Here is a 25,717-nt window from a genome sequence, read left to right as displayed (position 1 = left end):
CAAATAATGTGGTGATTAGTTATTTACTCCAATTCCAATTATATCCTTGCAATTGAATTAAATTACATTTATTTTGCTTTATATATATATAAAAATGGATTGAGAGCAGTTGGAGAAATTGCATTGATTTTTGATAAATTGTCGTTGCTATGGAGATATTGTGAGAGAAGCGTGAGAGAGAGAGAGAGAATTTTTTTTTGAGAGAATCGTGTGAGAGAGAGAGAATCGTTGTTAGTTGTTACTGAGAACATGCCAGAGAATGGAGAGAATTTAAAGGGCGTTTTCATATATAATAAATAGATATAGATATAGATACGTGTTTAATTTTTATAGTTATCTTTTAAATTGGTCAATGTTATGGGTTAGTGGGATATAGTTAATTATATGTGAGTTAAAACTGCCGTTAAATAATTAGTAAGATTCTGTTAAAAATTTAATGCTTAATATTTTTCCGTTAAACTGCTTCTTTATATAATATATAGATTATGTAACATTTTGAAATTTTATAGTGGTTAAACGCGATTCATGTGCAAATCATCTAGAAGATTAAAGATCTATTTCCTAGAAATTCCATGATTATGACTTTGTTCAACAACACCACCTCAATTTCCATGTCTAAACCAAAGCACACAATGTAAAACCACTTTTTCACATGGGCGTTCAACTTCACGTTCAACAATATCTAAATCTCATACTTCAAATTTGTTGCATTGGTTACTATTTATTAATTTGCTAGCTATTGGGGTTTGTCCAGTCTCAGTGATCACCTTGAATGAAAATTTTCAAAATATCTAAATCTTGAAATATTTTCAAAATGAACACAAACAACCGTTTTCTCTGTAAGCAATTGGTCAAGGCATTCATTAGGCAAGCCTTAGAGAAATTTCTCTAAAGTCAAAAGTAACCAGAAAATCTGTTGAGATGCATCTATATGTAGACATAGATATGTATACACAAATGTATAATTATTAATGTGTGTAGCCTTTTTATTTGGTTAACAGTATCTTATTGACTTCTGGCAATGTAACGGAAGGAAATAGGAGTTAAATAATTGTTGTGTAGGTGTGGGCTAAAGTTTATTAATTTCCAAGGCAGATGCATTAATATCATCTGGCCTTGAAAGTCAAAAGTTTTTGGTTAGATTAGCGTCACATTTCACAAATGAACTCAATTATCAACAAATTGCCAAAGTTTTACCTAGTCCACTTGTATGTCGCGTCATACAATCCACCTCTTATTTATTTCCAATTTTGGAAGCTTCTAAAATCTTGGAAAATTATACTAATTAATAGTTAGGTTTTGATCCACTTAGAATAGAAGATCATGAATCGTCTTAAAGCTATACGATATATATGAGATATAAATTGTACTATACTATAATATGCATGAAATAAAAGTAGACGCTCATTTGTTCAAGTGTATAATACAACCTATATAAAGTTGTTCCTGGAATAAACTTAATATCAAAATAAGATTATTTGTATATTGTATTAGTAAAATACAAGCTATAGATTATGTCATATGTGAAGCGATACTTTTCTCACTTTTTAAAATTCGATTCGGCTTCACTTTCATTTTATTAAATTAAATAGCCATGACGTAATGACGTGTTTGCTTGCTTTTGAGTTCCTCAACAACTAAGACTAAAGCAACTAAAAGTTTATTTGATCACTGCGGCTATTCTTGGAACTACAAAAATAAGTAATAATAATACTACAGATTCGCAAAGTGTATATTATACTTACAGGTGCGTTCACTTTGATGGATTGAAAAAGAAGGGATAACAAAAATTTATATCTTTAAATGACTCTTTTCTTATTCCACATTTTACACATAAGAGGAGTTCACAATTTTTTCTTCCTTATTTTCACTTCAAGGAGGGATAATATTATCCCTCCATTTTTGTGTGATAATATTATCCCTCCTTGAAGTGAAAATAATGAATGAAAAATTGTGAACTTCTCTTTTGTGTCAAATATGACATAAAAAATTAGACATTTAAAGACATAAATTTTTGTTATCCCTCCATTTAGAAGGATAAAAGCAAACACACCCATAGCCTATAGGGTGGTTATTGGGTGCGGCCGGCCTCATGCAAATTTTTACGATACTTATATTATATACTATGTATTGCATACGCATGGCCACATGTATTGAAAATTATGAAAAACAATTCTGGACTAGTGTGAACAAGCTATAACCAAAGTATGCCGATTATGAAGAAAAAGACCAGAGCTCGAATAAGATGTAATTAAACTACTACACATTTGATTATATTTATTGCAAATATATCATACTTCCGACAACGACTTTTTACCTTATAGATGAAAACTATCGTTTGGGACTCAAATTTAGTAAAGAAATAAAAGATAAAGTTTACGTCTGTACACAGAACTATTCAAATCGGCGAGCTTAATTGAATTGCAAAACCACATAATTTCAATACTCAAGAAAACTTCAAAAATATATAAGCATTTGTATAATTATTGCGGCAACGCGTTTGTCTTTGACCAAAAAAAAGAGATATTGGACCTACTCAACCAGTTACTTACTTGAAACAAACAACATTTATTTGATAGTTGATACCATACGAAAATAAAACTCCCTAGAATGAGACTCTTTACCCTCTCATTACTCAAAGTCAAATATAGGAAACTTCAACACACACAATCTCAGACTTTTACCTCCACGCGCACTACACACACCTGAACCTTTCCCAAACATTATATAACCCACAAACACTTTCTCCAAAACAAGAAACTAATTTATTCATTCAACTCACAATGGCCGATCATCAAAGAATCCATCCGGTGGACCCCGAGGTTGCCGCGCCGAAGCCGACGGCCCCGCTGGTGGGGCGGGGCTCGTTCCGGTCGGAGCGGGGCGACCCGGAGAGGCCGCCGCCGCGGACGATCCCGTACGCGGCGAGCAAGGCGCCGAAGAGGAGGAGCAGCTGCTGCAAGAAGTGCCTGTGCTGGACACTAGCCCTCATCATCATCCAAATCATAGTTGTCGCAATACTAGCTGCAATAATATACTTCGTATTCGACCCTAAGATACCGAAATACTCTGTGGACGCCATGAGAATCAGTGAGTTCAACCTGGGCAACGACAACAGCCTGTCCGCGACGTTCAACGTGAACATCACGGCAAGGAATCCGAACAAGAAGATCGGGATATACTACGAGGGCGGCAGCCGCCTGAGCGTGTGGTACACGGGCAGCAAACTGTGTGAAGGGTCGCTGCCCAAGTTCTACCAGGGGCACCGCAACACGACGCTGCTGAGCCTCGTGCTGACGGGGCAGACGCAGGATGCATCCGGCCTGCTGACCTCGCTGCAGGCGCAGCAGCAGACCGGGAACATCCCCTTGAACCTGCGGGCGCGGGTGCCCGTCAGGCTCAAGCTGGGGAGCTTGAAGCTCATGAAGTGGAAGTTCTTGGTGAGGTGCAGGCTTAACGTCGACAGTTTAGCCCAGGATAATGCCATCAGGATCAGAGACAGCAGCTGTAAATTTAGGTTCAGGCTTTGATTAATTTTTGGTTTATTTCATTTATTAGGCACGGCACGGGATCATCACTCTTAGATTAATCGTTTTTCCAATAAATTTTGGTGCTGATTTCGTTGTGTTGAATGGAGGACTATATAGATATTTTATGGTTTTGTCCTCCATATATATATATGTTGTTGTAGGCCATGAGCCATCGATCTTTTGTTTTGTTTTTTCCATATATATTCTTTGATTATATATATCTTACTTGTTTATTGATTTATGATGTTTTTATGATATGTTCATTTTGTTTAGAGTATCAAGTGTGGAATTTATGTGGCCATCCGGCCCCTACCGTACCCTGTTGAGTTATTTTTGCCTATAAGTGAAAAAAGCCTTCGTTCTTAATAGCTAAGTAATGGACTTTGAGGATCGGTGATACAAAAAAGTAAGTTATCAATCAACTTTAAATTAAAATGAAAAGCTGGGAACATGTTGTGTGTATTAAGTCGTCACGTTTTTCAAATGGGTGATATTCAAAAATAGAAATAACTCACATTCCCAATGAAAGTATCCAACCAGAAGAAAATGGTGATATTTCTTTAATCACACAAAATTCCATTGCTTCACGAAATAAAAGTGGACTTTAAATAAGTTTCTCATCTAACCTGCAGATATATATAGATTACAATTAAAGAAATTAACTAATATCTATCTTTATGCTGTCCTCATAGGAAATAGTAATTATTTCTAGTTTTTCTTAAGCTAAGATTACTATTACATGATATATAGGCGTGTTTTAGAAATTTTGTTGTTAAATATATGTATGAAAAGATAAACTTTATTTCAAAAGAGAAACATACATATCTTATCTGACACTTCTCCTCCATTCCTTTAGATCATTGCCGAGTCACCTAGATTGTGAAGGTTAAATCAACATACAAACACCACGCAAAAATGAATTGGAACAATCTTAGAGCATTCACAATGCTTGCACCCATAGTGGGTGCAATAGAATGGGTCCCACTTCTATTGCACCCACTCCAATAATGGTATTGCACCCACCCGGGTGCAATAGATTTTAATTTCATTTTCTCTTTACTTTTATTCTTTTTTCAATTTAAATTAAACAACTTCAATTTTAACAACATAAAATTCATTCAACTAAAAATCCAAACATTACAAATAAAATTAAAAAAACAACAAATATTTAAAACATCCAATTTTTGAAAAATTTAAAGCCGTCGAACTACGGGTCAACCGGACCAAAGCGTGTCCATATATGCTCAACCAAATCGTCGCGGAGGCGAGCATGCAATCGTGCATCCTTCAAGCTTGCATTCCGTGCCAAATAGGCGGCGAACTCCGGTGGTGCTCCGGAATTGAATTGTGTTTGAGGAGTAGAACTTGGTCCTTCGCCGTCGTCACCGTCAAAATTACTTGTATTTCCACCTTCTTCCTCAATGATCATGTTGTGCAATATGATGCATGCAAACATGATCGAACTCATTTGCTCCGACTTCCACAAACGCGACGGTCCCTTAATTATACCCCACCGAGCCTGAAGAACACCGAAAGCTCGTTCCACATCCTTCCTTGCAGCTTCTTGCATCACCTTGAACCTCCGCTTCTTCTCATCGTTCGGAAACTGGAAGCTCTTCACGAACACCGGCCAATCCGGATAGATGCCGTCTGTTAAGTAGTATCCTCGAGTGTGGTGAGAATTGTTGGCGAGGAAGTGCACAGCCGCTGCATGCCCCGCTAAAACATCGTTGAATAGCGTGGACTGGTGGAGCACGTTGATGTCGTTGTTGGACCCAGCGACTCCAAAGAATGCATGCCAGATCCATAAATCTTGTGAAGCAACGGCCTCTAATATAATTGTTGGCTCGCCTTGATCCCCTCGAGTGTAGGCGCCGTGCCAAGCAACGGGGCAATTCTTCCATCCCCAATGCATGCAGTCTAGGCTCCCCAACATTCCCGGGAACCCATGGCGGGCTTCGTGCATTGTAGTGATGCGTTGCACATCGGCAGTTGTTGGCCGCCTCAAATACGTGCCGCCAAAAATACGAACGACGGCCTTGCAGAATTTCTTCAAGCATTCCAACGCCGTCGACTCTCCTATACGGAGATATTCATCACAACAATCAGCAGAATTTCCGTATGCCAATTGTCGAATAGCGGCAGTGCACTTCTGGATCGGGGAGAAGCTTAAGCGGCCAACAGCATCCGGACGTTGTTGGAAGTAAGGATCGACTTCTAGCGCATTGACAATGCGTAGAAACAACTCCCGGCTCATGCGAAATCGACGGCGAAAGAATTGTAGCCCATAAACAGGCTCGACGGCGAAATAATCGCGATGGAGGCGCTCGGCTCCACCTTCACGGTCACGACGAATCACTGCCCGCTTTTTCGTCGGGCGTGGTGGAGGTGGATCGAAACGATATGAACTTGCCACTCTCATAAAATTCACAGCACATCTCATAAAAAATAAATCGGGAGCTTGAGTAGGATCGGGAAGTGGAGGAAGTTGTGCGGGATCAACATGAACTTCTTCGTCGGATGAAGAATTTGAGGAAGAATTATTGTTGGAAGAATTGGTGGATGAAGACATTTTTTTTAAGAGTTGAAGAGAATTGGTGGATGTAGTGTTTGTGATTGAAGGGGATATATATAGGTGAAAAAGGGGGAAAAAAAAAAGAAAAAAAAAATTCGGCCGAAGACCGTTGAAGGCAACGGTCAAATGACCGTTAAAATTAATTAATTTTTTTTTTTAATTTCGGAAAGGGGCGCGTGTTTACACGCCTCCTCCTTCGCTCCCACAAGCCACGAGTGCGAACGAACGCCCCCCCCCCCCCCCCTCACACCTGGGAGCGGCAACGGCAGTGGGTGCGATAGGCCGGGTTCGATCCGGCCATCGCACCCACCGCTGCGGATGCTCTTATATATATTTGTGACAAAATGTGGATCAAACATCCTCATTTTCACAATGGCACACATGAGTGGATGAGCGGCTGAGCTCTATAAGTCCAAGCTTGCGTCTACCTCTTCTATAGATGTAAAAACAACAATATGTATATAAAGTTTAATTTGATTGAAGAACTAAAATAAAATTCACATAAATTGTTAGTCTCATTAAAATGAATTGACACAGTTATACTTATATCCCTTGAACAAAACCATTGAATTGGCAAACATGTAAAATGAATTTTCATCCACTTTCACCTTAGGGTGCGTTCTCTTTGGTTGTAAATTTATCATGGGAAAATGAAGGATAAACAAAATTTAACCCTTTAAATCATTCATTTCTTTTTCCACATTTCCTACTTGACCCTTACTCATTCCTCATTTGCACTACAAAGGAGGGATAATATTATCACACTATTTTTGGAGGGATAATATTATCCCTCATTTGTAGTGTAAATAAGGAATGAGTAAGGGTCAAGTAGGAAATGTGGGAAAAGAAAGAAATGATTATCCCTCATTTTCTCATGATAAATTTATAACTAAAGAAAACACACACTTATATGATTATATTCTTTTTCAACTCAATCTCATAACATGAGCAGTAAGAAAGCCGCGCAAATAATTATAGAATGAATTTCACATAATTTTGACAGGTTTCGTGCGTTTAGAGAACTTGTGCACATACCAAAAAATTGAATCATGAAGCACCATAATTTAATTCTTTCAAAAACAAATAACAATTCCAGATCTAACAAAGTAGACCATCAAGTTCCAATGACAATGGAGTAGATAAAATAACTGGCCTCAGCTATGGAACTTAAAATTAATTCACATAATAATACAATATGCTTAAGAGATTACAATCTTCTAATCCTCAATAAAAAATGAGCAGCAAACGAGCAAATATGGAATTATGCAGCAATGCAGATCATTCTACAACAGCAACTCAAATGCATGATATTAAACAAACAAGGAAATTATACACATCGATCGTTTTCCCTTTCACTTGGACTGACGTAAAACAGGGGAAATTCAAAAGTAACAGATGTACATTATGCAAAAAAGGATGGAAAGTAAGTTAGAATGAAGTTCAACCACTCAACTCCAAACGATATCCCTAACAAGAGTTCTCTTGTTTATGTTACGTCCATTCAGATCAGGAATCGATTCAGAAATCTTCAATCACACAAAACTACCAATTTCTCTTCTTATTATTGAACTACTATAAAATATCAGGAACCTTAGCCAAACATGCTTCTCATATTTGCTACTGGGTTAATTATAGTTTATAGCCTAAACATTCAATAAATTTCAGTATATAGCCCCAATTTTTTTTTTTTTTTTTATAGCCTGATCTTTGAGAAATTGTTTAATTATAGTCACAATTGCACCAAAATTATGTTAGTAGTCTTATTATTTATCGTAACTATAGCTAAAATGATAATCAATTGCCACAAAATTAGAGCCTAATGTATTCTGCACGAAAAGAAGTTTCCAACAATATGTAGCACATCGTCATCGGACCACCAGTGTTGTCGGAATCGCGCCTAAAAGTTAGTGTAATGATGCCAACTTTCAGACGTGATTCCGACTTCACCAGTGGCCCGATAATGATGGGATACCTATCATTAAAAATCTCCTTTAGTGTAGGATACATTAGGATCTGATTTCGTGACGGCCAGTCATCGTTTTCATATGTAATTTCGATAAAGAAGATTGTCATAGTTTTGATGTGATTTTGAATATAATTAAACAATTTCTCAAAGTTCGGGATATACAAACAATAAATCAAAATTTAGGCTATAAACTAAAATTTGCTGAAAATTAAGGCTATAAGCTATTGTTAACCCTACTTTGCTTAGAAAATGTAAAAAGCTTACCACTCAAAACAGTCCACAAATAAGAGAAACAAGCAAATATTTCTTTGTAACTGAAAATGTAAAAAGAAATTGTAACTTTGTTAATTATTAGCATTTTACCTCGAGCCCCTCGGTACGGCAACATGGCGACTCTAGCGACAGGGCTCGATGCGGCGCAAAGAGCCAGTTGCGGATGCTCTTATGAACCTAGCTGCTCAATATGATGAGTTCGTTTTTCTTTTTTGTCATTCTATTAATACGTTAGTTTCTTTCACTTCGGTCCTGTCATTTTTTTCATTTTTCAAAAATAGAAAGGATTGTTTTTAAAGAATCAGGTATTTCTAGTATTCTAATGCTCCATCTGTCCTATTAAAAATTATCTATGTTTTATTTTGGGTCGTTCCACTATAATTGACATGTTTTTATAAATAGAAAATTTTAACCCTTAAAAAAATGTAGGTTCTACCACTTTTAACCAATTTACACCTCTTCAATTTCCGTGTCGAAAAGTTTTGAATCACTTATAGTGAGACGGAGGGAGTAATTATTGGTATTAAGATATCTGACTAACACTCGGGGTCGGTGTTGGGTATTAAAATTGCCTTACATTTGGGATGGGGAAAACAAAATCGGGTAGGGTATTTGACCCCCTACCCGATTTTATTGCTTAAGGTTTTTCCTTTTTTTAAAATAAATAATCAGATAATGGAGGGTTAGGCGGACCCCCAACCTATAAATAACAAATTAACCAGTATCTCATATATGACGATGTCTAAAAGTGACAATGCTCGATAAAATAGACAAAAACAAATGAAAATAAGACGAACTAAAAAAAGCATACATAGATGTAGTCAGAAAGTGACTACATCTAGAAAACAAAGGTCAAAACACCACTAAACGAACGAACGAACAAACAAACAAACGAAACGAAAAGAAACTAACAATCATCATGATAATGGAATATGAAGTTAGGATAACCAAACTGGTTCATTTTAACCAGAGCCAATAAATAACGAGGAGTAAATCACTGATCAAGTAGTAAAATTGGGGGGTTAGCCCACTGGCCACCGGGTCCTCACTTAAGTGAAGTGACCCGGGTTCGATCCCTCTTGGGAGCGAATTGGAGATTGGAGATATAAGGTGGATTTTGGTGAATGGAGAGATAAGGTGGTTCTTGGAGTGGATGAGGAACTAATTACTAACATCTAACATGACTTTGCCCGATCAAAAAAAAAAAAGTAAAATTGGGGGGTTTTTTTCCTTACACTATAAAATTGGTGTTAAAATACATAAGTTTTCATTAATTTTGAAATTTCCCTCAAATTTAAATTCTGATTTAAATCAAATTTGACCTGGCATTAAAATTTTAATACGTGGGATGATATCTTTCGACAACCCACAATTGAGAATCACACAATATTTATGAACTCCAAATTTTTTCACTCTAGGTTGCAAAAAGACATCTCTCTCTCTCTCTCAATACTACATCGTTTTGATTGTGCAGAGTCATCCCACGTATTAAAATTTCGGTGTTAAGTCAAATTTAATTTGACCGAAATTTAAATTCATCAAAAAATTTAAAAATAATGAAAGTTTATGTATTTTGACCCCAATTTTATATAATATATATTAAAAAAATTGATTATAGTAATATTTAAATTTACAGTTAATTTAACCTTTTTTTTAATTTCATAATACCCGCGCTTCTTGCAAAAAATATGAACTCCAATCATCTTATTAAGCATTAAATCAATTTTGTTCAATTTTCAGGAATTTAATCTGCATCGGCCTTGGCATTACAAGAATCCTGCCTCGTTTAATTTAATTTCCATCATGATTAAAGAAAAAAATAGGGTATATTCTGTCCTTTAATAAAATAATAATAATAAATAAATAATAAAAGAGTCTGTGAGCAACGATTTCATTACGGATATGTTTCTGTTGCTCACTCAACTAAACTGTGTGTGCACTGCACACTTCGTCACCACATCCACATATAATCAATGGAAATAAAGGTTTTGTGTCCATGAGAATCACTATAATATCCAAAAGATGGCGTGGAATTGCTGCTGTAGCTCCTCCTTCACCGCCACCACTTCGGCGGCGGTCGTTCCCGCCATTTACGCCGCCGCAAGAACTCCGAACAGCTTCACAATTACTCTTCGGAGAAATAATGCGTCCTCACAATCGCAGTCGATAAGGAACCCTATAAATCAAATCGGTTCGCCCAATTTCATAGCGAGGAGCAAGGCCACAGAATCGGAGTTTAAAACTGATTCCTCGCCGTCCAATGAGATCGACTGTATAGGCACCGGGCTGGATGTTGAATGCGTGATCAATCCTACCGATGATCAGTCGGAAAATTCCGAGCAGGTGGGAGGGGAGACGAGAGAAACAACGTCCGCGTTAGTGGAATTGGCGGTCACAGCGTTGGAATGGGGACTTTTGATATCGCCCTTCTTCTTCTGGGGAACGGCCATGGTGGCAATGAAGGAAGTTATTCCAAAAACTGGGCCTTTCGTGGTGGCGGCGTATAGGCTAATTCCTTCGGGGCTCTTGTTGGTCGGCTTCGCTGCTTCCAGGGGCCGGAGTTTTCCTTCGGGATTCAATGCTTGGCTGTCCATCTCAGTTTTTGCTGCTATTGATGCTTCCTGCTTCCAGGTCCCTATTTAGTATATCGTGCGTATCCATGAAATGTGTGATAGTTTATGGTTTTGCAGCCTCATTTTAACTGATCGTGAGCAGGGTTTTCTTGCTGAAGGATTGGAGAGGACGACTGCTGGTTTGGGCAGTGTAAGTTAGCTGAACTTTTTTTGGACTAGCTTTTGCCATAACAGTGGTGAGTCCATGCAAATGTGCTATGGTTTCTTGGATGCAATCAGGGATTTCAAAATGACGTCCGGAGATAACTGTCTTATGTCGAGATTACATTGATTTTCTTGAATTACATATCATAGCTCACATTCCTTATAATGGGAATTATTTATTGAGTTGTGATTTAGTAGGCTTGCATTATATATTGTCACGTGGACTATAGGGAATCTATTCAACGAAAAGAAACAGAGAGCATATGGTAGAAAGAGCTTATGAGTTCAGCAGAACACCCCTTGAGGGTGTAGGTTCTAGCTATTTGTTATATCCTTGTCAATACTGGGATATGGACATGTGCACTTGTAGCCATACTGGAACACCTTGCTTTATAGATGTATATCTGTGCACTAATTTACTGGAGCTGCAATATTCTTACTGTCTTTGGAATCGACTATCGATATTCAATTTGACAAAGTCTTAGCCAATGTGTCACAGGTAATAATTGATTCTCAACCTCTAACTGTGGCTATTCTTGCCTCGTTACTATTCGGAGAGTCAATAGGTTACATTGGAGCAGCTGGACTTGTCCTTGGTGTTATAGGACTCTTACTTCTTGAGGTAATAATGTGGATAGTGTCTAGATTTCAGAGTCTTTTCTTTCTGTTCTGAAAATCAACTCCTGCTGAATCAGGAATTCTATAATCAATGATAACTTAGCCCTTTTGTTATTTAGAGCTTCAATAATATCCAGATCAATTATATCTGTCCATAAGTATATTTTCATTGTCATATGTGTAAGAAATGTTTCCTGTTAATTGTGCACAGGAAACCAAGGAAACCAGATAACTAAGTTTCCTTGAAAACATAAGCTGTTCTGCATGTCAGTGTGAAGATGCCTATCAAATATCATCTGGATAATCTTTGTTTCAACGCAGATTAAAGTTGTTGTGTTTGCACTAATGACTAAGTACTAAAAACTTACGATTTCCATGACCTTCAAGTGAGTCTCACTATTAGGTCACACTCTACATAACCTTCACCGCATTGGTTGTGCAAACTTGGATTCCTGAAGTCCTCTGTGCATAGCTCCTCTGCTAAATACTGCAAAACCATTATTGCAGGTGGTCTGACCTCCAAATGTGCTGCATCTCATCTGCAGGTACCTGCTCTTGCTTTTGATGCAAATAATTTTTCCCTGTGGGAAAGTGGGGAGTTGTGGATGTTTCTAGCTGCACAAAGTATGGCTATTGGTACCGTGATGGTCCGTTGGGTCTCCAAATACTCAGATCCTGTTATGGCTACTGGATGGGTATGTTTACTATCTTATATGATCATTATTTGATTTTCTCATCTTCATATCTCAAATAGCTCTATGTAATCATTCCTTTACTTAGTACTCTTCCAAAGTCCATAAAGTTCTTTTTCATAATAGTTTGCTTACTTGAAAATAATTTGAAGTCCACGGACTTCTCGATTTACATATAATATACATATATATAGTCCATAAATTCCTTACATTTGGTAAGATATATGGAGTTGTTAGTCATTGTTATATTATGTTATTCACTGATGTTGAAGGCATTTGATACTAGTACTGTACTTGTGAAATTACTGAGTTAGAGTTCAGACACACATGACCTGTGTGCAGACTGCAGAGCACACTTGGAATTTGTAAGTCTAGACTCCAAATATCATTATACAGAGTCTGAACCTCAGGATAGGAGTTAATAGAGTATTGGTCGTAACTCGCTGAAAAATAGATATATTATACATATCCAATTGGTGATGCATTGTTCTGAAAATATTATAGTTTGGCTAATGTAAATCTCATCACAGCACATGGTTATTGGTGGCCTCCCTCTTATGGCAATTGCCATTCTTAATCATGACCCTGCTCTCTCAAGTTCTCATGAGCTTACGACAAATGATGTTCTGGCCCTTCTTTATACCTCCATTTTTGGTAGTGCCATCAGCTATGGTGTCTACTTCTACAACGCTACAAGAGGTATCGTGGAACTTCTGTTAAATACTGTAATGCCTTGACCTGACGATTTGACTAGGCCTCCTTATAATGCAATTCAGGTAGCTTGACAAAGCTCAGCTCCCTAACCTTTTTGACTCCAATGTTTGCATCGCTTTTCGGGTAAGAAAGTTAACACACCCACAAATCTGGATTCCATGCGATTCTGTTGTTCATTCTCTTATGTAAAACCAAGTTGCAAGAATATCCAATCCTATATAAACTTTTGCCGCTTGGATCATCAAATTATTAGCATTGCCCCAATCCTTAATTTTTCTGTAACTGCAGTTTCATATATCTTGGTGAAACTTTCTCACCACTGCAACTGGTTGGAGCACTGGTAACTCTTGCAGCAATATATATGGTTAACTACAAAAGTGAAGCATGAGGATGTTGAGGAACAGCCTGATTTTGGCCGGAGCCTAGCAGCCAGCCTTACTTGTGGTTGGAGAGGTGGTGGTAGATTGACCCCAAAAGGAGTACATAATGTTCAAATACAAAGGATGTATTCGGATGGGTTATTATGAGCCCAGAATACAATATAAAATCTTTGGTTTACATAAACTAGATTGTTAGGTTTGTACATGTATATCTGTAGTGGGAACATCAAAACGTTATCAGCAAATTAATGTTGGTAAAACAATGTTCATCTTTCTCTCTCTCTCTCTCTCTCTCAGATACACAGCACAGCCTGTTGTAAGTGAAGGAAAGGAAGGTTTGGTTGCTCAGTTATTAAAATGTCGATAAACAGGAATTTGAAGCATTCCCTACTAAAATAAAATGAACATGAGACAGGAATATTATAGGGCCTGTTAGAATTTGCTGATGTGACAAATAAATAAGATTTGATTGATTGTCCCACCTAATTGTGTTGCTTATTCTATAAATTCTACTACCCATTCAAGACCACTATATTTTAATACACTACAATTCTACTTACTTCACAAAAACAATTACTATGAGTATGTTTGATATTATTTCTAACTCCTCTTTCCAATTCTCTAGATATGCAGAACATCGAAAGCACTACTTACACTTTTTACAATTACTACATATCATTCATTATAACTAAATATCATGATTACTTCTTCAATCTAACCACAACAATATTCTATCTTTTCATATTAACCAAAAATTCAAATTGAACCAACATATTTTCATTTTACAAACTTACAACTCCAAAATATGAACTCATTCAGCAACACCAAAAATCATACACTTTCTGAACTGCATTGAAAATGTTAAAACTATGAATAAAACCAAACATCCGCCATATATTCGGAGCATGCTAACTTATGTACGTAAGATTTCCAATGCTCGACAGGGCTCTTCATCAAATCCAATTTCTCAGAATTCGAAACATGATTAAAAAAAAAAAAAAAAAAAGATGGGTGGTTGTTCAAATAATTGAGGGGATGGTTGCGAAAGTTAGCAACCAAACATAGAAATTTCTACAAATATGAAAAACACATGTTAAAGAAGCAGCGAAAGCAGATAAACATACAAGCATGTGATGTGTATTGTCTATGTCTGCGTGGAAGCGGAAGCAGGTGCAGTAAGCGAAACTCGACTCCCAATTCTCCCCCTTCCGATTCCATTAGCAGCAGCCACTTTCTTGCCACCTTCATCAACCGCTGTCCACCGGTCAGTGGATTCAGCCGAATTTGGCTCCCAGTTTGAAGAAGACGCCCACTGTTGCTGGCTTCCCACAAAGCTGTTGCTGCCGGAGGATTCTTGCTCCTCCAACTCCTCGTCTCCGCTCGTCCCCCTCCTTACCGTCACGTATTTGTGGAAGCTAGGCTGCATTAGGTCATCGTTGCCTACTATCTCCGATTCCCTTATTTCTTTCATTTGGTCGCTGCTGCTCGAGTTGAGGTCCGCCACTGCTTCCAGGATGGAGCATGCTTTGCTCACGCATGCCGGCAGAGATAACGGAGGACCCTTCTTTTGGTGGAAATTGTGGATGTCTTCCAGCAGAAGCGCAGTGTAGGATGAATTAGGATTTGTTAGGGTTTCCGGATTCATGTCCAGATCCCGCGATAGCCGAGACGACCTGCTTCGCGTCACGTTCACTCCTGCATTCGACAATTTCTGTGGAGGCGCTGCCTGTGCATTCCCATTTCATCAGAGTTTTATTGCTACTCGAGTTTATTATTGGAAATTTTTCGAATTCAATAATGGAAATAGGAATTTCAATCCAGAATTTTACAGACCTGTGAGATGATGTTGGTGTCGATCTCGGAAAGAGGATTTCTCCGGTAAGGAGAGTGCTCGGCTTTCCTCGAATTGCTCCGACTAAGAGATATCGGCTGGTTCTGATTATCGTTCGGAGCTCTCAACCTCGCCGGAGATCTCGCTCGCGGAGACGCAGCGCTTCTCGCTTCTCCTCCCGCATTTCTCTTCACTTGTATCCTTTTCACGCCCGTCGCGGCCTCACCGCCGGCGTTAGTGCTCTTGTCCATCGCCATGGCCGGCACCGACACCAACTTCCCCGGCCGGGGGTTAGCATTCGCGGCGGAGGAGTTGGAATTAGTCCCACTGTTAGTAGTGATTGGGGATTCAGATCTTCTACCGGGAGATCTGCTCACCCGCCTCCCGCCGCCTCTTTCCCGGCTTCCGGAGCGCTGCTGCGCTGCCTCCCGTTCCCTACTAGGCGTCCTCCGCCGCCCTTGCGAGAGGCGGCGCTCCCTCCGCCGGTTCTCCCTCTCTCTAGCCACCGCCTCATCGTCTCCGTCGGCATTGTTGTCGTCGCATCTCCCGTTCTCGTTGTCGAAGTCGTAACTCCTCTTCGACCCCGAATACTTCCTCTCCGACGAGAGCGCCGCCTTCCCTGTGGAGGAGCTCCGGCTGAGGCGGCCGCATTGTATCAAAATAGCGTCCACCTCTTCCTTAGTGCAGCTCGAAGTCCTCACCGCCGCCGCTCCTCCGTCCAAACCGTTGCTCGAGCTCGCATTCTTACCCTTATCCACGAATTCATCGACTTTTTTCACCTCCGCCTTCTCCTCCAGCTCCGATCTCTGCCGCTCGACTTCGTGGCTTTTGCGGTGTTTGATTATGAAAATCTCTTTCTTGACGACAGTTTCTTCTTTCTTCTCCGGCTGGGCTTCGGGTTTCAGCTTTTCCGGTGGGTCGGGAAGCACCGCTGGAGGCGGTGAAGAAGCACAAACATTCTTCTTGCTCAAACAACTGCCCATTTTTATTTCTTTTTTGCTCAGATTCAAGAAACAAAAATTGAAAAACAATTTGGAGAAGAAAAGTTTGAAAAAAAATCAAGATTTGTAGTGGGGATAAGAAAAGGGTACAGTGTTCAAGAAAACAACTCAAATTACTAATAAAGATGCAACTTTTTTGTAGGCTGAAGAAAGAGACAGCAATTTCAAATTTCGACAGAGGCGGGGCAATCAATATAGCCGTTACCATTAAACTTTTAACAACATATAGTATTAGTATGTTTTATTTCAAATATAGCATATATTTTCAAAACGCTACTAAGAGCATCCACAATGCTTGCACCCATAGTGGGTGCAATACCATGGGTCCCACTTCTATTGCACCCACTCCCACAATGGTATTGCACCCACCCGGGTGCAATAGATTTTAATTTCATTTTCTCTTTACTTTTATTCATTTTTCAATTTAAATTAAACAACTTCAATTTTAACAACATAAAATTCATTCAATTAAAAATCCAAACATTACAAATAAAATTAAAAAAAAACAACAAATATTTAAAACATCCAATTTTCGAATAATTTAAAGCCGTCGAACTACGGGTCAACCGGACCAAAGCGTGCCCATATATGCTCAACCAAATCGTCGCGGAGGCGAGCATGCAATCGTGCATCCTTCAAGCTTGCATTCCGTGCCAAATAGGCGGCGAACTCCGGTGGTGCTCCGGAATTGAATTGTGTTTGAGGAGTAGAACTTGGTCCCTCGCCGTCGTCACCGTCGAAATTACTTGCATTTCCACCTTCTTCCTCAATGATCATGTTGTGCAATATGATGCATGCAAACATGATCGAACTCATTTGCTCCGACTTGTTGGATGAAGAGAATTGTTGGATGAATTGTGTTTGTGATTGAAGGGGATATATATAGGTGAAAAAGAAAAGAAAAAAAAATAAAAAAAAATAAAAAAATTCGGCCGAAGACCGTTGAGCAACGGTCTTTTGACCGTTAAAATTAATTTTTTTTTTTTTAATTTCGGAAAGGGGCGCGTGTTTACACGCCCCCTCCTTCGCTCCCACATTCGTCGAGTGCGAGCGCTCGCCTCCCCTCTATCGCACCCGGGAGCAGCAACGGTGGTGGGTGCGATAGGCCGGGTTCGATCCGGCCATCGCACCCACCATTGTGGATGCTCTAAGCTTAAAATAATATACTCCCTCCATCCCACGAAGCATGACACAGTTTCCTTTTTGGTCTGTCCCACGAAGCATGACACGTTTCTAAAAATGGTAAAAAATTTACCCTTTATTCACATTTTCACCTTTTCACCTACCACACTTAACACACAAAATACCAATTTCTTAATTCCCGTGCCGAAAAGAAGTGTGTCATGCTTCATGGGACGGAGGGAGTAGCATATATTTTTTTTTGAAATGACTAAGCTTAAAATAATAAATACTCCCTCCGTCCCACTTAAGACGCAACATTGCTTTTGGGTACAAGATTTAAGGAAGGAGTGATAAAGTAGGAGAGAAGAAGTAATAAAGTGATAAAGTAGGAGAGAGAATGTAATAAGAAAATATTTAATTAGTGATAAAGTAAGAAAGAGAAAATAAAAAAGTGATAAAGTAGGAGAGAGAATGTAATAAAAAAATATTTAATTAGTGTTAGTTTTTGCCAAATAAAGAATGTAGCATCTTGGTTGGGACGGTCCAAAAAGGAAAATGTTGCATCTTGGGTGGGACGGAGGGAGTACATAATAAAATGATGTACCGTTTGCATACGAATCTAAAAGGTTTATTTTCTTATTTATTTATTTAAAAAAATCTTATTTTTTATGAAAACAAGAACAAATAAAGATTGATGTCAGATTACCTACTACTGTTGCACTATAAAAAATTGGTTACCCGCAACAAAAATATTCACAGAGAGAGAGACGAAGAAAAGGAATCTTGATCCATATTTGAATGTGGAATAAATAACGGTTAGTTTAATAAGAATTTCAAAATTTGAGGTTTAAGTAATGTTATGTTGTGTTGTCGGACTGGGACATAGGATTTAGAATTCAAAACTTGGATTCATGATTATTTTAACCACTGCTTGATTGTTGGTAAGTGGTAACCTTAATAATATTTTGGTCAAACAAATTAATTTTGCTCACTAGTTTTTCAAAAAAAAAATAACCTTACTAGTTTTTCAATTTTGTACCTTAAATTTGAATAGGAAAGAATTCAACATACTTTAATATTAAAGATGATGCCATATTGATGGAGTGATATGGATTCCAATCAAGTTATGGGCTGTGCACCTCTGTGGATCATATGTATATTTAATCATTATTCATAGACTATACTTAAATATTGCAGATTTTTGTCCTTCTTTACGCAACAAGTACTTTTTGGACATATAAAACTATAAAAGGAATTCGATGAAGATCCAATAATTGAATCCCTTAAAGAAAGAAGATTTTAGATATAGAAGATAAATTTGACGAAGACTATATGAAATTATGATAAAAGGTAGTAATTAAATACAAATAGACTAACTTTTGCTTTAATTTATTGTTGCATTTAATAAAACCATACTAGTAGTTGGGGAAATAAATATGAAAAAAGAAATTGAAGTAACGAGTTACTTGAAAATAGGGTTATTTGAAAATGACGTTATTTTGAAAGGGTAATAAAGCGAAAGTAGCATTTCACACCTCTCGATAGCGATATTCAGAATTAATATGAGTTGAACTTGCTCGCTTCAAAAAAAAAATATGAGTTGAACTTGCACTAAAAAAAAATGTTGTTCAGAAAGTGAAAAGTGAGTACAGAAAAATGGAAGAATTAGTATTCAATCCGCGATGGGGAATTTATTATCTTGATTTTGGTTTAGGGTTAAATGATTGAAATTATCCCAATGTTTACGGTTTTATCAGTTTTATTCCAATTTTTAAAATTTATTAATTTTATCAAAAAGTGATAGCTTACAATTACATGTTCTAAATCTCACATTGACAACAAACTTATTTGTTTCATTATGCACTTCAAAGTTTCATCTCAATCCGACCGTCATGTTAGCAACAATTTGGGAGTAAAAATTCGTCAAGTGCAAAATCAAAAAGAATACAAAGCTCATGTATTTATAGACATATTTTAGAGTTGTGGTACAAAATCAAAAAATGGAAAAAATTCGATTATTTATAGGCCAATACTCCTAATAATAAGGAACAACAGTTTCATAGATCAAATAATTTCAACATACTACAAATAACTTAAGAATAGATATTTGTCGAGCTAATTGTTTCTGTTTGAGAAAACAATCACAATTGATTTTGACACGTACTCATCAATTGAAAACGTTGCAATATCTTCTCGTTATCAATTATTAAGAAAATATATTTCTCAATGTACACAATCAAACTATCATTCATCCATTCGTTCTTCATTTAAAAAAAATAAAAAAAATTATACATTAAAAAAATCAAAATTTGGGAGGGAGAGGGGCTTTAGCCTCCCCTCACCTAGTCCCCTGGCTTCGCCACTGATTGAAACAACACACATAATAACTTAACATCGAAATTTAAAATAAAAAACACAAGAAATAATTTTTCCACAAATTACACTTATAATTTGTGGATATCAATATGGCAATTCACTAAGTAACACTCTATCGGTGAATCTTTACAACAAACAACAACTTATCCTTGAGACTAACAAAATACTTTCTCAAGATAGGTACAAAGTTGAAAATAAACAATTATAAGAAAAAAAAAATTATTTCTCACACCACTTGGACCTAACAACTCACAAGTGTTGTAAAAAGTGTTATAAAAAACAAACTCTCTAACAATACTTCTTAATCTTGGTGCACACATTAATTTGATCTAATCAAACTCCTATTTATATAGATTAAGAATGTTTCAGTTATGGATCAGCCTATCCAAATCCATAGTGGGAGTTTGAGGTGTTTTAGTTTTTAGAAAATGGGAACTACCTCAATAAAAAGAGGTGGTCTTGGGTATACCTGGGTGTACCGTACAACTGAGTTGCACTTTCACTTCAACTTTGATCTGTACCTCAATTTGAACCCATATCATGATCCACACCATATAAATAACACTATTTTGGGTACGGATCAACCCGGGTGTACCCAAGATTTTGTGTAATAAGAATTGCAACTTCCACCAAACCTTAAAGTTGATCATTTCAAAAATGTTTATTGTTTCTTCAATAACCGATTCACTCTTATTTCTACGGATTTAGTTCGAAGTTCTTACGTAGTCACTTCTGCGAAGATAAAAGAGTGAAGAAAGCACAAAATATATGATGTAATGTTGATCATATTGTTACGACAACATTGAACATCACTTGCAAAAATAATGTTGGATGAGTTTAAATTAAAATTCAACACTCTGTTGGGGGTAAGTCTAACAACTACGGATAAGGACGTCGGGGTCGTCCTGGACGGTGGCACTACCAACCTGAAACCACAAATACATTAGAGCCTTTATAGGAGCATCGGTGGGGGTGTCGATGGAAGGGCCTATAACGCTCAAGTCAGTAATAGTATAAGAAATCGTATAAAAAAAAGTATATTAAATAAAATGAATAGATCGGGTCGCTCTGGTTGACAGAGTTAGAGAGTCGTTGAGCAATCATCCAAGGTCGTCGAGACGTCATGGATGATCTGGTTGCTGGAATCCGTTGGATTGAGAGCGTGGAGGCATATTAGTGAGAATGATATGAGAGAAGGTAGAGAGAACGTGCTAGAGTATAAATGGTTGGATAGATCTTGATTGACCTAATCGGTTTTGATTTATACTGGGTAGCCTCACGGCTAGGGTTTTACTGACACGTCTCTTTTTATCCTAGTCGTTTCGATATTTGTGGGATTCGTATCCCTGACCTGTTTTCTGTCTTCTTCTCCAGGTCGCTATCCTTTCTAGGGTTTTGAGTGGACGGGCCTTAACAACTTAGCGTATAGACTGAATTAATTGAAACTAGTTCGATTTGTGGATTTGGGCTATACACTTGGGCCACGAATATTTATTTAAAGGGGCTATACGAAATTTGCCCACTGCACACTCTAACAATTGCGTATATAAAATTTATTTTTTCGAAGCAACATAATAGGCCATTCTCATGCATGCACATCATATTACTACTCAATTGTTGGAGTGAAATTCTGATGATTAAATAAATTGATACAGTATATGTTTAAAAGTTGTGACAGAATTGTTAAGCTTCAAAGGTCGAGATAAAATTAATTGATGCAATTACTAAAGGTTGTGATATAATTAATAAATTTCAAAGATTTAAATCGAATTGGTAAAATCACTAAAGTTCAGATTAGATCTCATTGGCCCTTTAATTCATGAAAACTAATAAAATGCTACTTATCCCGTTTCAGTTGTTTTTTTCCCCCCTCAATTCTTTAGTCTAGGATAAGATTTGTTTTATGCCTTTCAACTTAGATTTTAACGATATATATAAGTCGTCAACGTTTTATTTATTCCACTGAGCTTTTGAAGTTTTAATATCCATTGAGACAGTGATAGAGCATTTTCTACAAATTTATTTTATGTCATCAAGAAATTCTGTTTTTTCATTTAACCTATCATAATAAAATAACGTTAATGCGAGTTATGTGCAAAATAAACCATTGAAATGTGTTGGGAAAGTTGCAAAACAAAAATCCAGATGAAATCAACATGGAATAAAATCTAATGATTCGTAGGGGAAAACGCATTTTCCTTTTTAAATTGTTTTGAAGTGTGAATGAGAAAACAGTGGAGTTTAATCCTATTTAAACAAGCTACTTTAGTTTAGCAAAATATCGAGTTGTAAATATGTTTTGCATGAAAGCGAAACATGAAAATGTAGCAGAAATTGATCCAGTTTTTCCCTTTTCCGTTTTCTTTTCAGGATAAGGCTGAGATATGTTAGGATACGTCACGTCCCATAGAAAACAAAGACAACTCAGGCTTAACTTCCCTTTTGTATTACTTTTCAAATATAAATGAATTGTTCTTGTTAATTAGCTATATATGCTCTTGTCCTAACATCAAAGACCTTTGATTCCTACTGTTTTTTTGCATTACCTTATTTATTATTGAATTTTGTCATAATCAAGTCTGGAAATTATATTTTATGATATTCCCTTATTTCTGCATTTTTAGATCATGATGGAAGCCACTCGTTGTACAAAATATTTGGGACACTCTGTAGCAATTATCCCAACAACTTGAATAAATTTCCTGATAAGTGAGATATTTCATTTGGTCTTTTTACTCTTAATTATCAGCTGAAGTTTCTTTACTGATTTGTGACAGTTATGGTGGATTCTTGAATATTGGGCAGCAGTGAGCTAAAGTAGCATTCCTATTACTCAACTGCTCGACTCAATCCTAGGTAACATCAGCTCTCTCCACCATTTAAGAGCCTCTTTTCCATAGTAGGGCGAGCTCTCTCTGGCACCGGGCTCTTAAATTTTCTTTTTCATTGGATCTTTATTTTTAAAGTATTTTTTTATTAAAATTAAAATTTAATATTACATTATTAAAAAAATGCAAAAATTAAAAAAAATAGTATTACAATAATTTTCATTGATATTTTATCCTTATTTTAAATGCATTTGTAGATTAAAAAAATAATAATTACAAAGTGAAATGAAAAATTAGAATTAAAACTATTTGGGAGCTATATTATTATCACAATTGTGGAACCTTATTTCTCAATAGTGGTGCTTTATTCATTTCTTCTTGTTCAGATGAAAGGATTTCTAATCCAAGAGGTGGCTACAGTCACTAGGGCGGTATGTAGCTATTTGGTTCGACGACCTTTGCAGACTTGATAATATCTAAATTCAACTAAGATCGAATAACTCTCAATCTCAATCAAACAAAGAGCAGCTGAATTGATAAAACGTTTCTCCTCCAAATATATAGATTGCGAGTTCGAATTGTTACATGGAAAATAAGGAACCATCAGCGGTCTCAATCTCCTTTTCTCCACATAAAAACTAAAAATATATTAAGCATATTTTTACAAGATTGTAAAAAGCTGTATTTATTAGGGAGTATGTCAAAATGCAAACAAAAGATCCAATTGGAATGGGTAAAATCCAGTAGAGAAATTGGTTTGTGGTTGTGGATGATATTCTTAAGTTAGGTGAGCACGAAAACAACAAGATTCGAAAGCATATCCTTTCGTTTTCAAGCAGTAAGCATACCAAGTCCACATGAAATTGTGCAAATCATGAGCCCAAATATAGCCAAGAAACTATATTTCCTGCATTACAAAAATATTTGAGAATTCATGTATGTCTCCACTTAGGAGGTATGAATTGTGATGAAGAAAGATATTTACCCGATGGATAGACGTTTTTGGGGATCACCCGTGGAGTAGCCTTTGAAGTAGAAAATTCGAGAGATGCAGTAAACAACTCCCAATGATGCAGCAATCACAGGGTGTCTGATTCCACCCAGTATCATCAACGACAAGAACATGGGCAGCATTTCCAGTGAGTTCTGGTGCCCCCTCTGCACAACAACACAATTCATTTTTTTTCTTCAATGCCCTGTTTTTTCAAATTTATTTGAACTAACTTTTACCATAATGAGAATTGAAACAAGATCAACAAAACTAAACGAAAAAGATCAGCATAAAGTCGTCCAATTGGAATCCAAGATCCAATTGAAGTACCTGCACACAATTGAAGAGTTTGGCATCCTTGTTATCAGCTTCACTGGCATACAGCGTCGGATAAGACACATTATACCTGCATTTCAAATCAAACAAAAATTCACATCCCAAAATCTCGAGTTCTTCGGAAAACCAAAAGATATGTGGAAGGAAGATTACCTCTTGCGGGCTCTCCCAACTTGCGCAGTCATCCAGAAATTGATGAAACAATACAAAACAAGAACAAGAACTACGTATCCGTACTCCCTGGGTACCAATTCAACGCCACCCATTTTCAAAATTTCTTCTGATTAGATCTCAGTTTTGGGATATTGTGTTGTAGATTTAATGGATGGTGGTGGTTTTAACAAGGATTTTCTCTGGGTTTTAGCCGGCTTGCTTTTATCGTTCATTATTGCCCCCCCTTTTTTTTCTTCTAAGTAATTAATTTCGTACCAACTCTCCATTTCAGCGTGTTTGGCTAAGCTTATAATCTCGTTTGGCAAAATAAGCTCTCAAACAGTTTATAAGCTCTAAAAATAAGCTCCCTAAAAAATAAGTTTATCTACCTCAATTTATTTTTTTATTTATAATCTGATACACAACAATCATTTTACAAATATTTTTTCAACTATAATTTATTATTTTCATTATATATTATTCAAGTTCATTTTTCTTCGATTATCTCTCTCTAGCTTATAAGCTCAATTATCTAAACACTTTGACAACTTATAAGCTCTTAAAAATTACATCTTATAAGCTCCAAGAACTTATAAGCTCTTTAAAATAAGCTTAGCCAAACACCCTCATAGTGTGGTGAGACCTCACACAAGAAGAGTTTCGGCTAATAATAGAGGAATTACAAATATATTCTCCCTCGGTCCCATTTCAAATGACCCAAAAAATTGAATAAAAAATTAAGAAATATATTATAAAGGCGTAAAATAATGGTGGAACAATTCAAAAAATTATATTAAATGCCTAATTTTATTTCTAAATTTAGATTGAATCATTTGAAGTGGGACAACCCAAAATAGACATTAAATCATTTGAAGTGGGATAGATGAAGTACTATTCAAATTAAAATTAATTAGTTTCGTTACAATGACAGACTATTTAATTATAACCACATTTAATTTTATTCAATATTATAATAATAATTATTGTTAGAGTCAATGCTGATTCCGATAATGTTGGGACCAATGTTGATAACATTCGTGTTTTCAATGTTGGATGAAATGTTGATAACATTCATGATGTCAACATTTATGGGCTTCAACCAACATTTCGAAGTCTGCCTTGACTCCATACTTTGACTCTCCATTGGTAATTGTATATATTTAATCTTTACCTTCCTTTCACGTTTTCTTATTCTTTGGTTGTGGAATAAAGGTTTTATGCTTGTTGACCACGTTTTTAATAAGTGGAAAGGCGGTTATTCATGATCCAAAGTAGTGGGGTGTTAGTTCTTACTTTTAAGGAGCCATGATCTTTCAACCAACATACCAAACTGGTCGACTAGCAATTTTTGAAGATGAATTGCAGCGGTTATAGGAAGGTTCTGGAAATGGGAAGTGGATGAAACTAACCACGACATGAAAGCCTATAAAAGCAGCAAGAAGCTTCAATCATTCTCACGTTTTGGGAGTGCGTTTTCATCGACCTAACATTCGCTCACAACCAACTCGTCACTTTGTCTTGCTGCAAACATGACACCAGTTCTTCAAACCTTGC

The 25,717-nt window shown here is 36.8% G+C and overlaps 5 protein-coding genes across 5 annotated transcripts; 2 read left to right on the top strand and 3 right to left on the bottom strand.

Annotated features, from left to right (window-relative positions):
- Positions 1-2,500: 2,500 nt before the first annotated feature.
- LOC131020097 (NDR1/HIN1-like protein 6) lies at positions 2,501-3,771 on the top strand. The gene has a single exon (XM_057948757.1). It carries the CDS (start codon positions 2,784-2,786, stop codon positions 3,528-3,530), a length of 747 nt encoding a protein of 248 aa, XP_057804740.1. The 5' UTR covers positions 2,501-2,783; the 3' UTR covers positions 3,531-3,771.
- A 966-nt stretch (positions 3,772-4,737) lies between these two features.
- On the bottom strand, positions 4,738-5,952 carry LOC131023505 (uncharacterized). Its single transcript, XM_057953048.1, has 2 exons — positions 5,040-5,952; positions 4,738-4,940 (listed from the first exon to the last, which is right to left on the bottom strand). Exons 1-2 carry the CDS (start codon positions 5,950-5,952, stop codon positions 4,738-4,740), a joined length of 1,116 nt encoding a protein of 371 aa, XP_057809031.1.
- A 4,276-nt stretch (positions 5,953-10,228) lies between these two features.
- LOC131020096 (WAT1-related protein At3g02690, chloroplastic) lies at positions 10,229-13,799 on the top strand. The gene is made up of 7 exons (XM_057948756.1): positions 10,229-10,975; positions 11,060-11,107; positions 11,621-11,743; positions 12,285-12,434; positions 12,962-13,130; positions 13,208-13,268; positions 13,434-13,799. Exons 1-7 carry the CDS (start codon positions 10,367-10,369, stop codon positions 13,531-13,533), a joined length of 1,260 nt encoding a protein of 419 aa, XP_057804739.1. The 5' UTR covers positions 10,229-10,366; the 3' UTR covers positions 13,534-13,799.
- Positions 13,800-14,520: 721 nt separating this feature from the next.
- On the bottom strand, positions 14,521-16,512 carry LOC131020095 (uncharacterized protein At1g65710-like). The gene is made up of 2 exons (XM_057948755.1): positions 15,359-16,512; positions 14,521-15,251 (listed from the first exon to the last, which is right to left on the bottom strand). Exons 1-2 carry the CDS (start codon positions 16,337-16,339, stop codon positions 14,670-14,672), a joined length of 1,563 nt encoding a protein of 520 aa, XP_057804738.1. The 5' UTR covers positions 16,340-16,512; the 3' UTR covers positions 14,521-14,669.
- A 6,704-nt stretch (positions 16,513-23,216) lies between these two features.
- Positions 23,217-24,395, bottom strand: LOC131022868 (uncharacterized). Its single transcript, XM_057952416.1, has 4 exons — positions 24,164-24,395; positions 24,005-24,080; positions 23,669-23,841; positions 23,217-23,590 (listed from the first exon to the last, which is right to left on the bottom strand). The coding sequence occupies exons 1-4, from the start codon at positions 24,274-24,276 to the stop codon at positions 23,515-23,517; spliced, it is 438 nt and encodes a 145-aa protein (XP_057808399.1). The 5' UTR covers positions 24,277-24,395; the 3' UTR covers positions 23,217-23,514.
- Between the last annotated feature and the right edge of the window lie 1,322 nt (positions 24,396-25,717).

The sequence above is a fragment of the Salvia miltiorrhiza genome, chromosome 4, assembly GCF_028751815.1.
Source record: "Salvia miltiorrhiza cultivar Shanhuang (shh) chromosome 4, IMPLAD_Smil_shh, whole genome shotgun sequence".
NCBI classification, from domain to species: Eukaryota; Viridiplantae; Streptophyta; class Magnoliopsida; order Lamiales; family Lamiaceae; genus Salvia; species Salvia miltiorrhiza.
This window is presented reverse-complemented; position numbering and strand designations above follow the sequence as displayed.

Bases quoted from the DNA above. Each gene is read 5' to 3' on its own strand.
- LOC131020096 (XM_057948756.1), top strand. From the start codon at position 10,367: ATGGCGTGGAATTGCTGCTGTAGCTCCTCCTTCACCGCCACCACTTCG. The intron at 11,744-12,284 runs GTAATAATGTGG...TCTCATCTGCAG, and splicing joins TAGGACTCTTACTTCTTGAG to GTACCTGCTCTTGCTTTTGA. The intron at 12,435-12,961 runs GTATGTTTACTA...ATCTCATCACAG, and splicing joins CTGTTATGGCTACTGGATGG to CACATGGTTATTGGTGGCCT.
- LOC131020097 (XM_057948757.1), top strand. From the start codon at position 2,784: ATGGCCGATCATCAAAGAATCCATCCGGTGGACCCCGAGGTTGCCGCG.
- LOC131023505 (XM_057953048.1), bottom strand. From the start codon at position 5,952: ATGAGAGTGGCAAGTTCATATCGTTTCGATCCACCTCCACCACGCCCG. The intron at 4,941-5,039 runs GTATAATTAAGG...TTGAGGAAGAAG, and splicing joins TGTTCTTCAGGCTCGGTGGG to GTGGAAATACAAGTAATTTT.
- LOC131020095 (XM_057948755.1), bottom strand. From the start codon at position 16,339: ATGGGCAGTTGTTTGAGCAAGAAGAATGTTTGTGCTTCTTCACCGCCT. The intron at 15,252-15,358 runs GTCTGTAAAATT...GGGAATGCACAG, and splicing joins ACACCAACATCATCTCACAG to GCAGCGCCTCCACAGAAATT.
- LOC131022868 (XM_057952416.1), bottom strand. From the start codon at position 24,276: ATGGGTGGCGTTGAATTGGTACCCAGGGAGTACGGATACGTAGTTCTT. The intron at 24,081-24,163 runs GTAATCTTCCTT...TTTGAAATGCAG, and splicing joins GTTGGGAGAGCCCGCAAGAG to GTATAATGTGTCTTATCCGA. The intron at 23,591-23,668 runs GTAAATATCTTT...TTTGTAATGCAG, and splicing joins CAAAAACGTCTATCCATCGG to GAAATATAGTTTCTTGGCTA.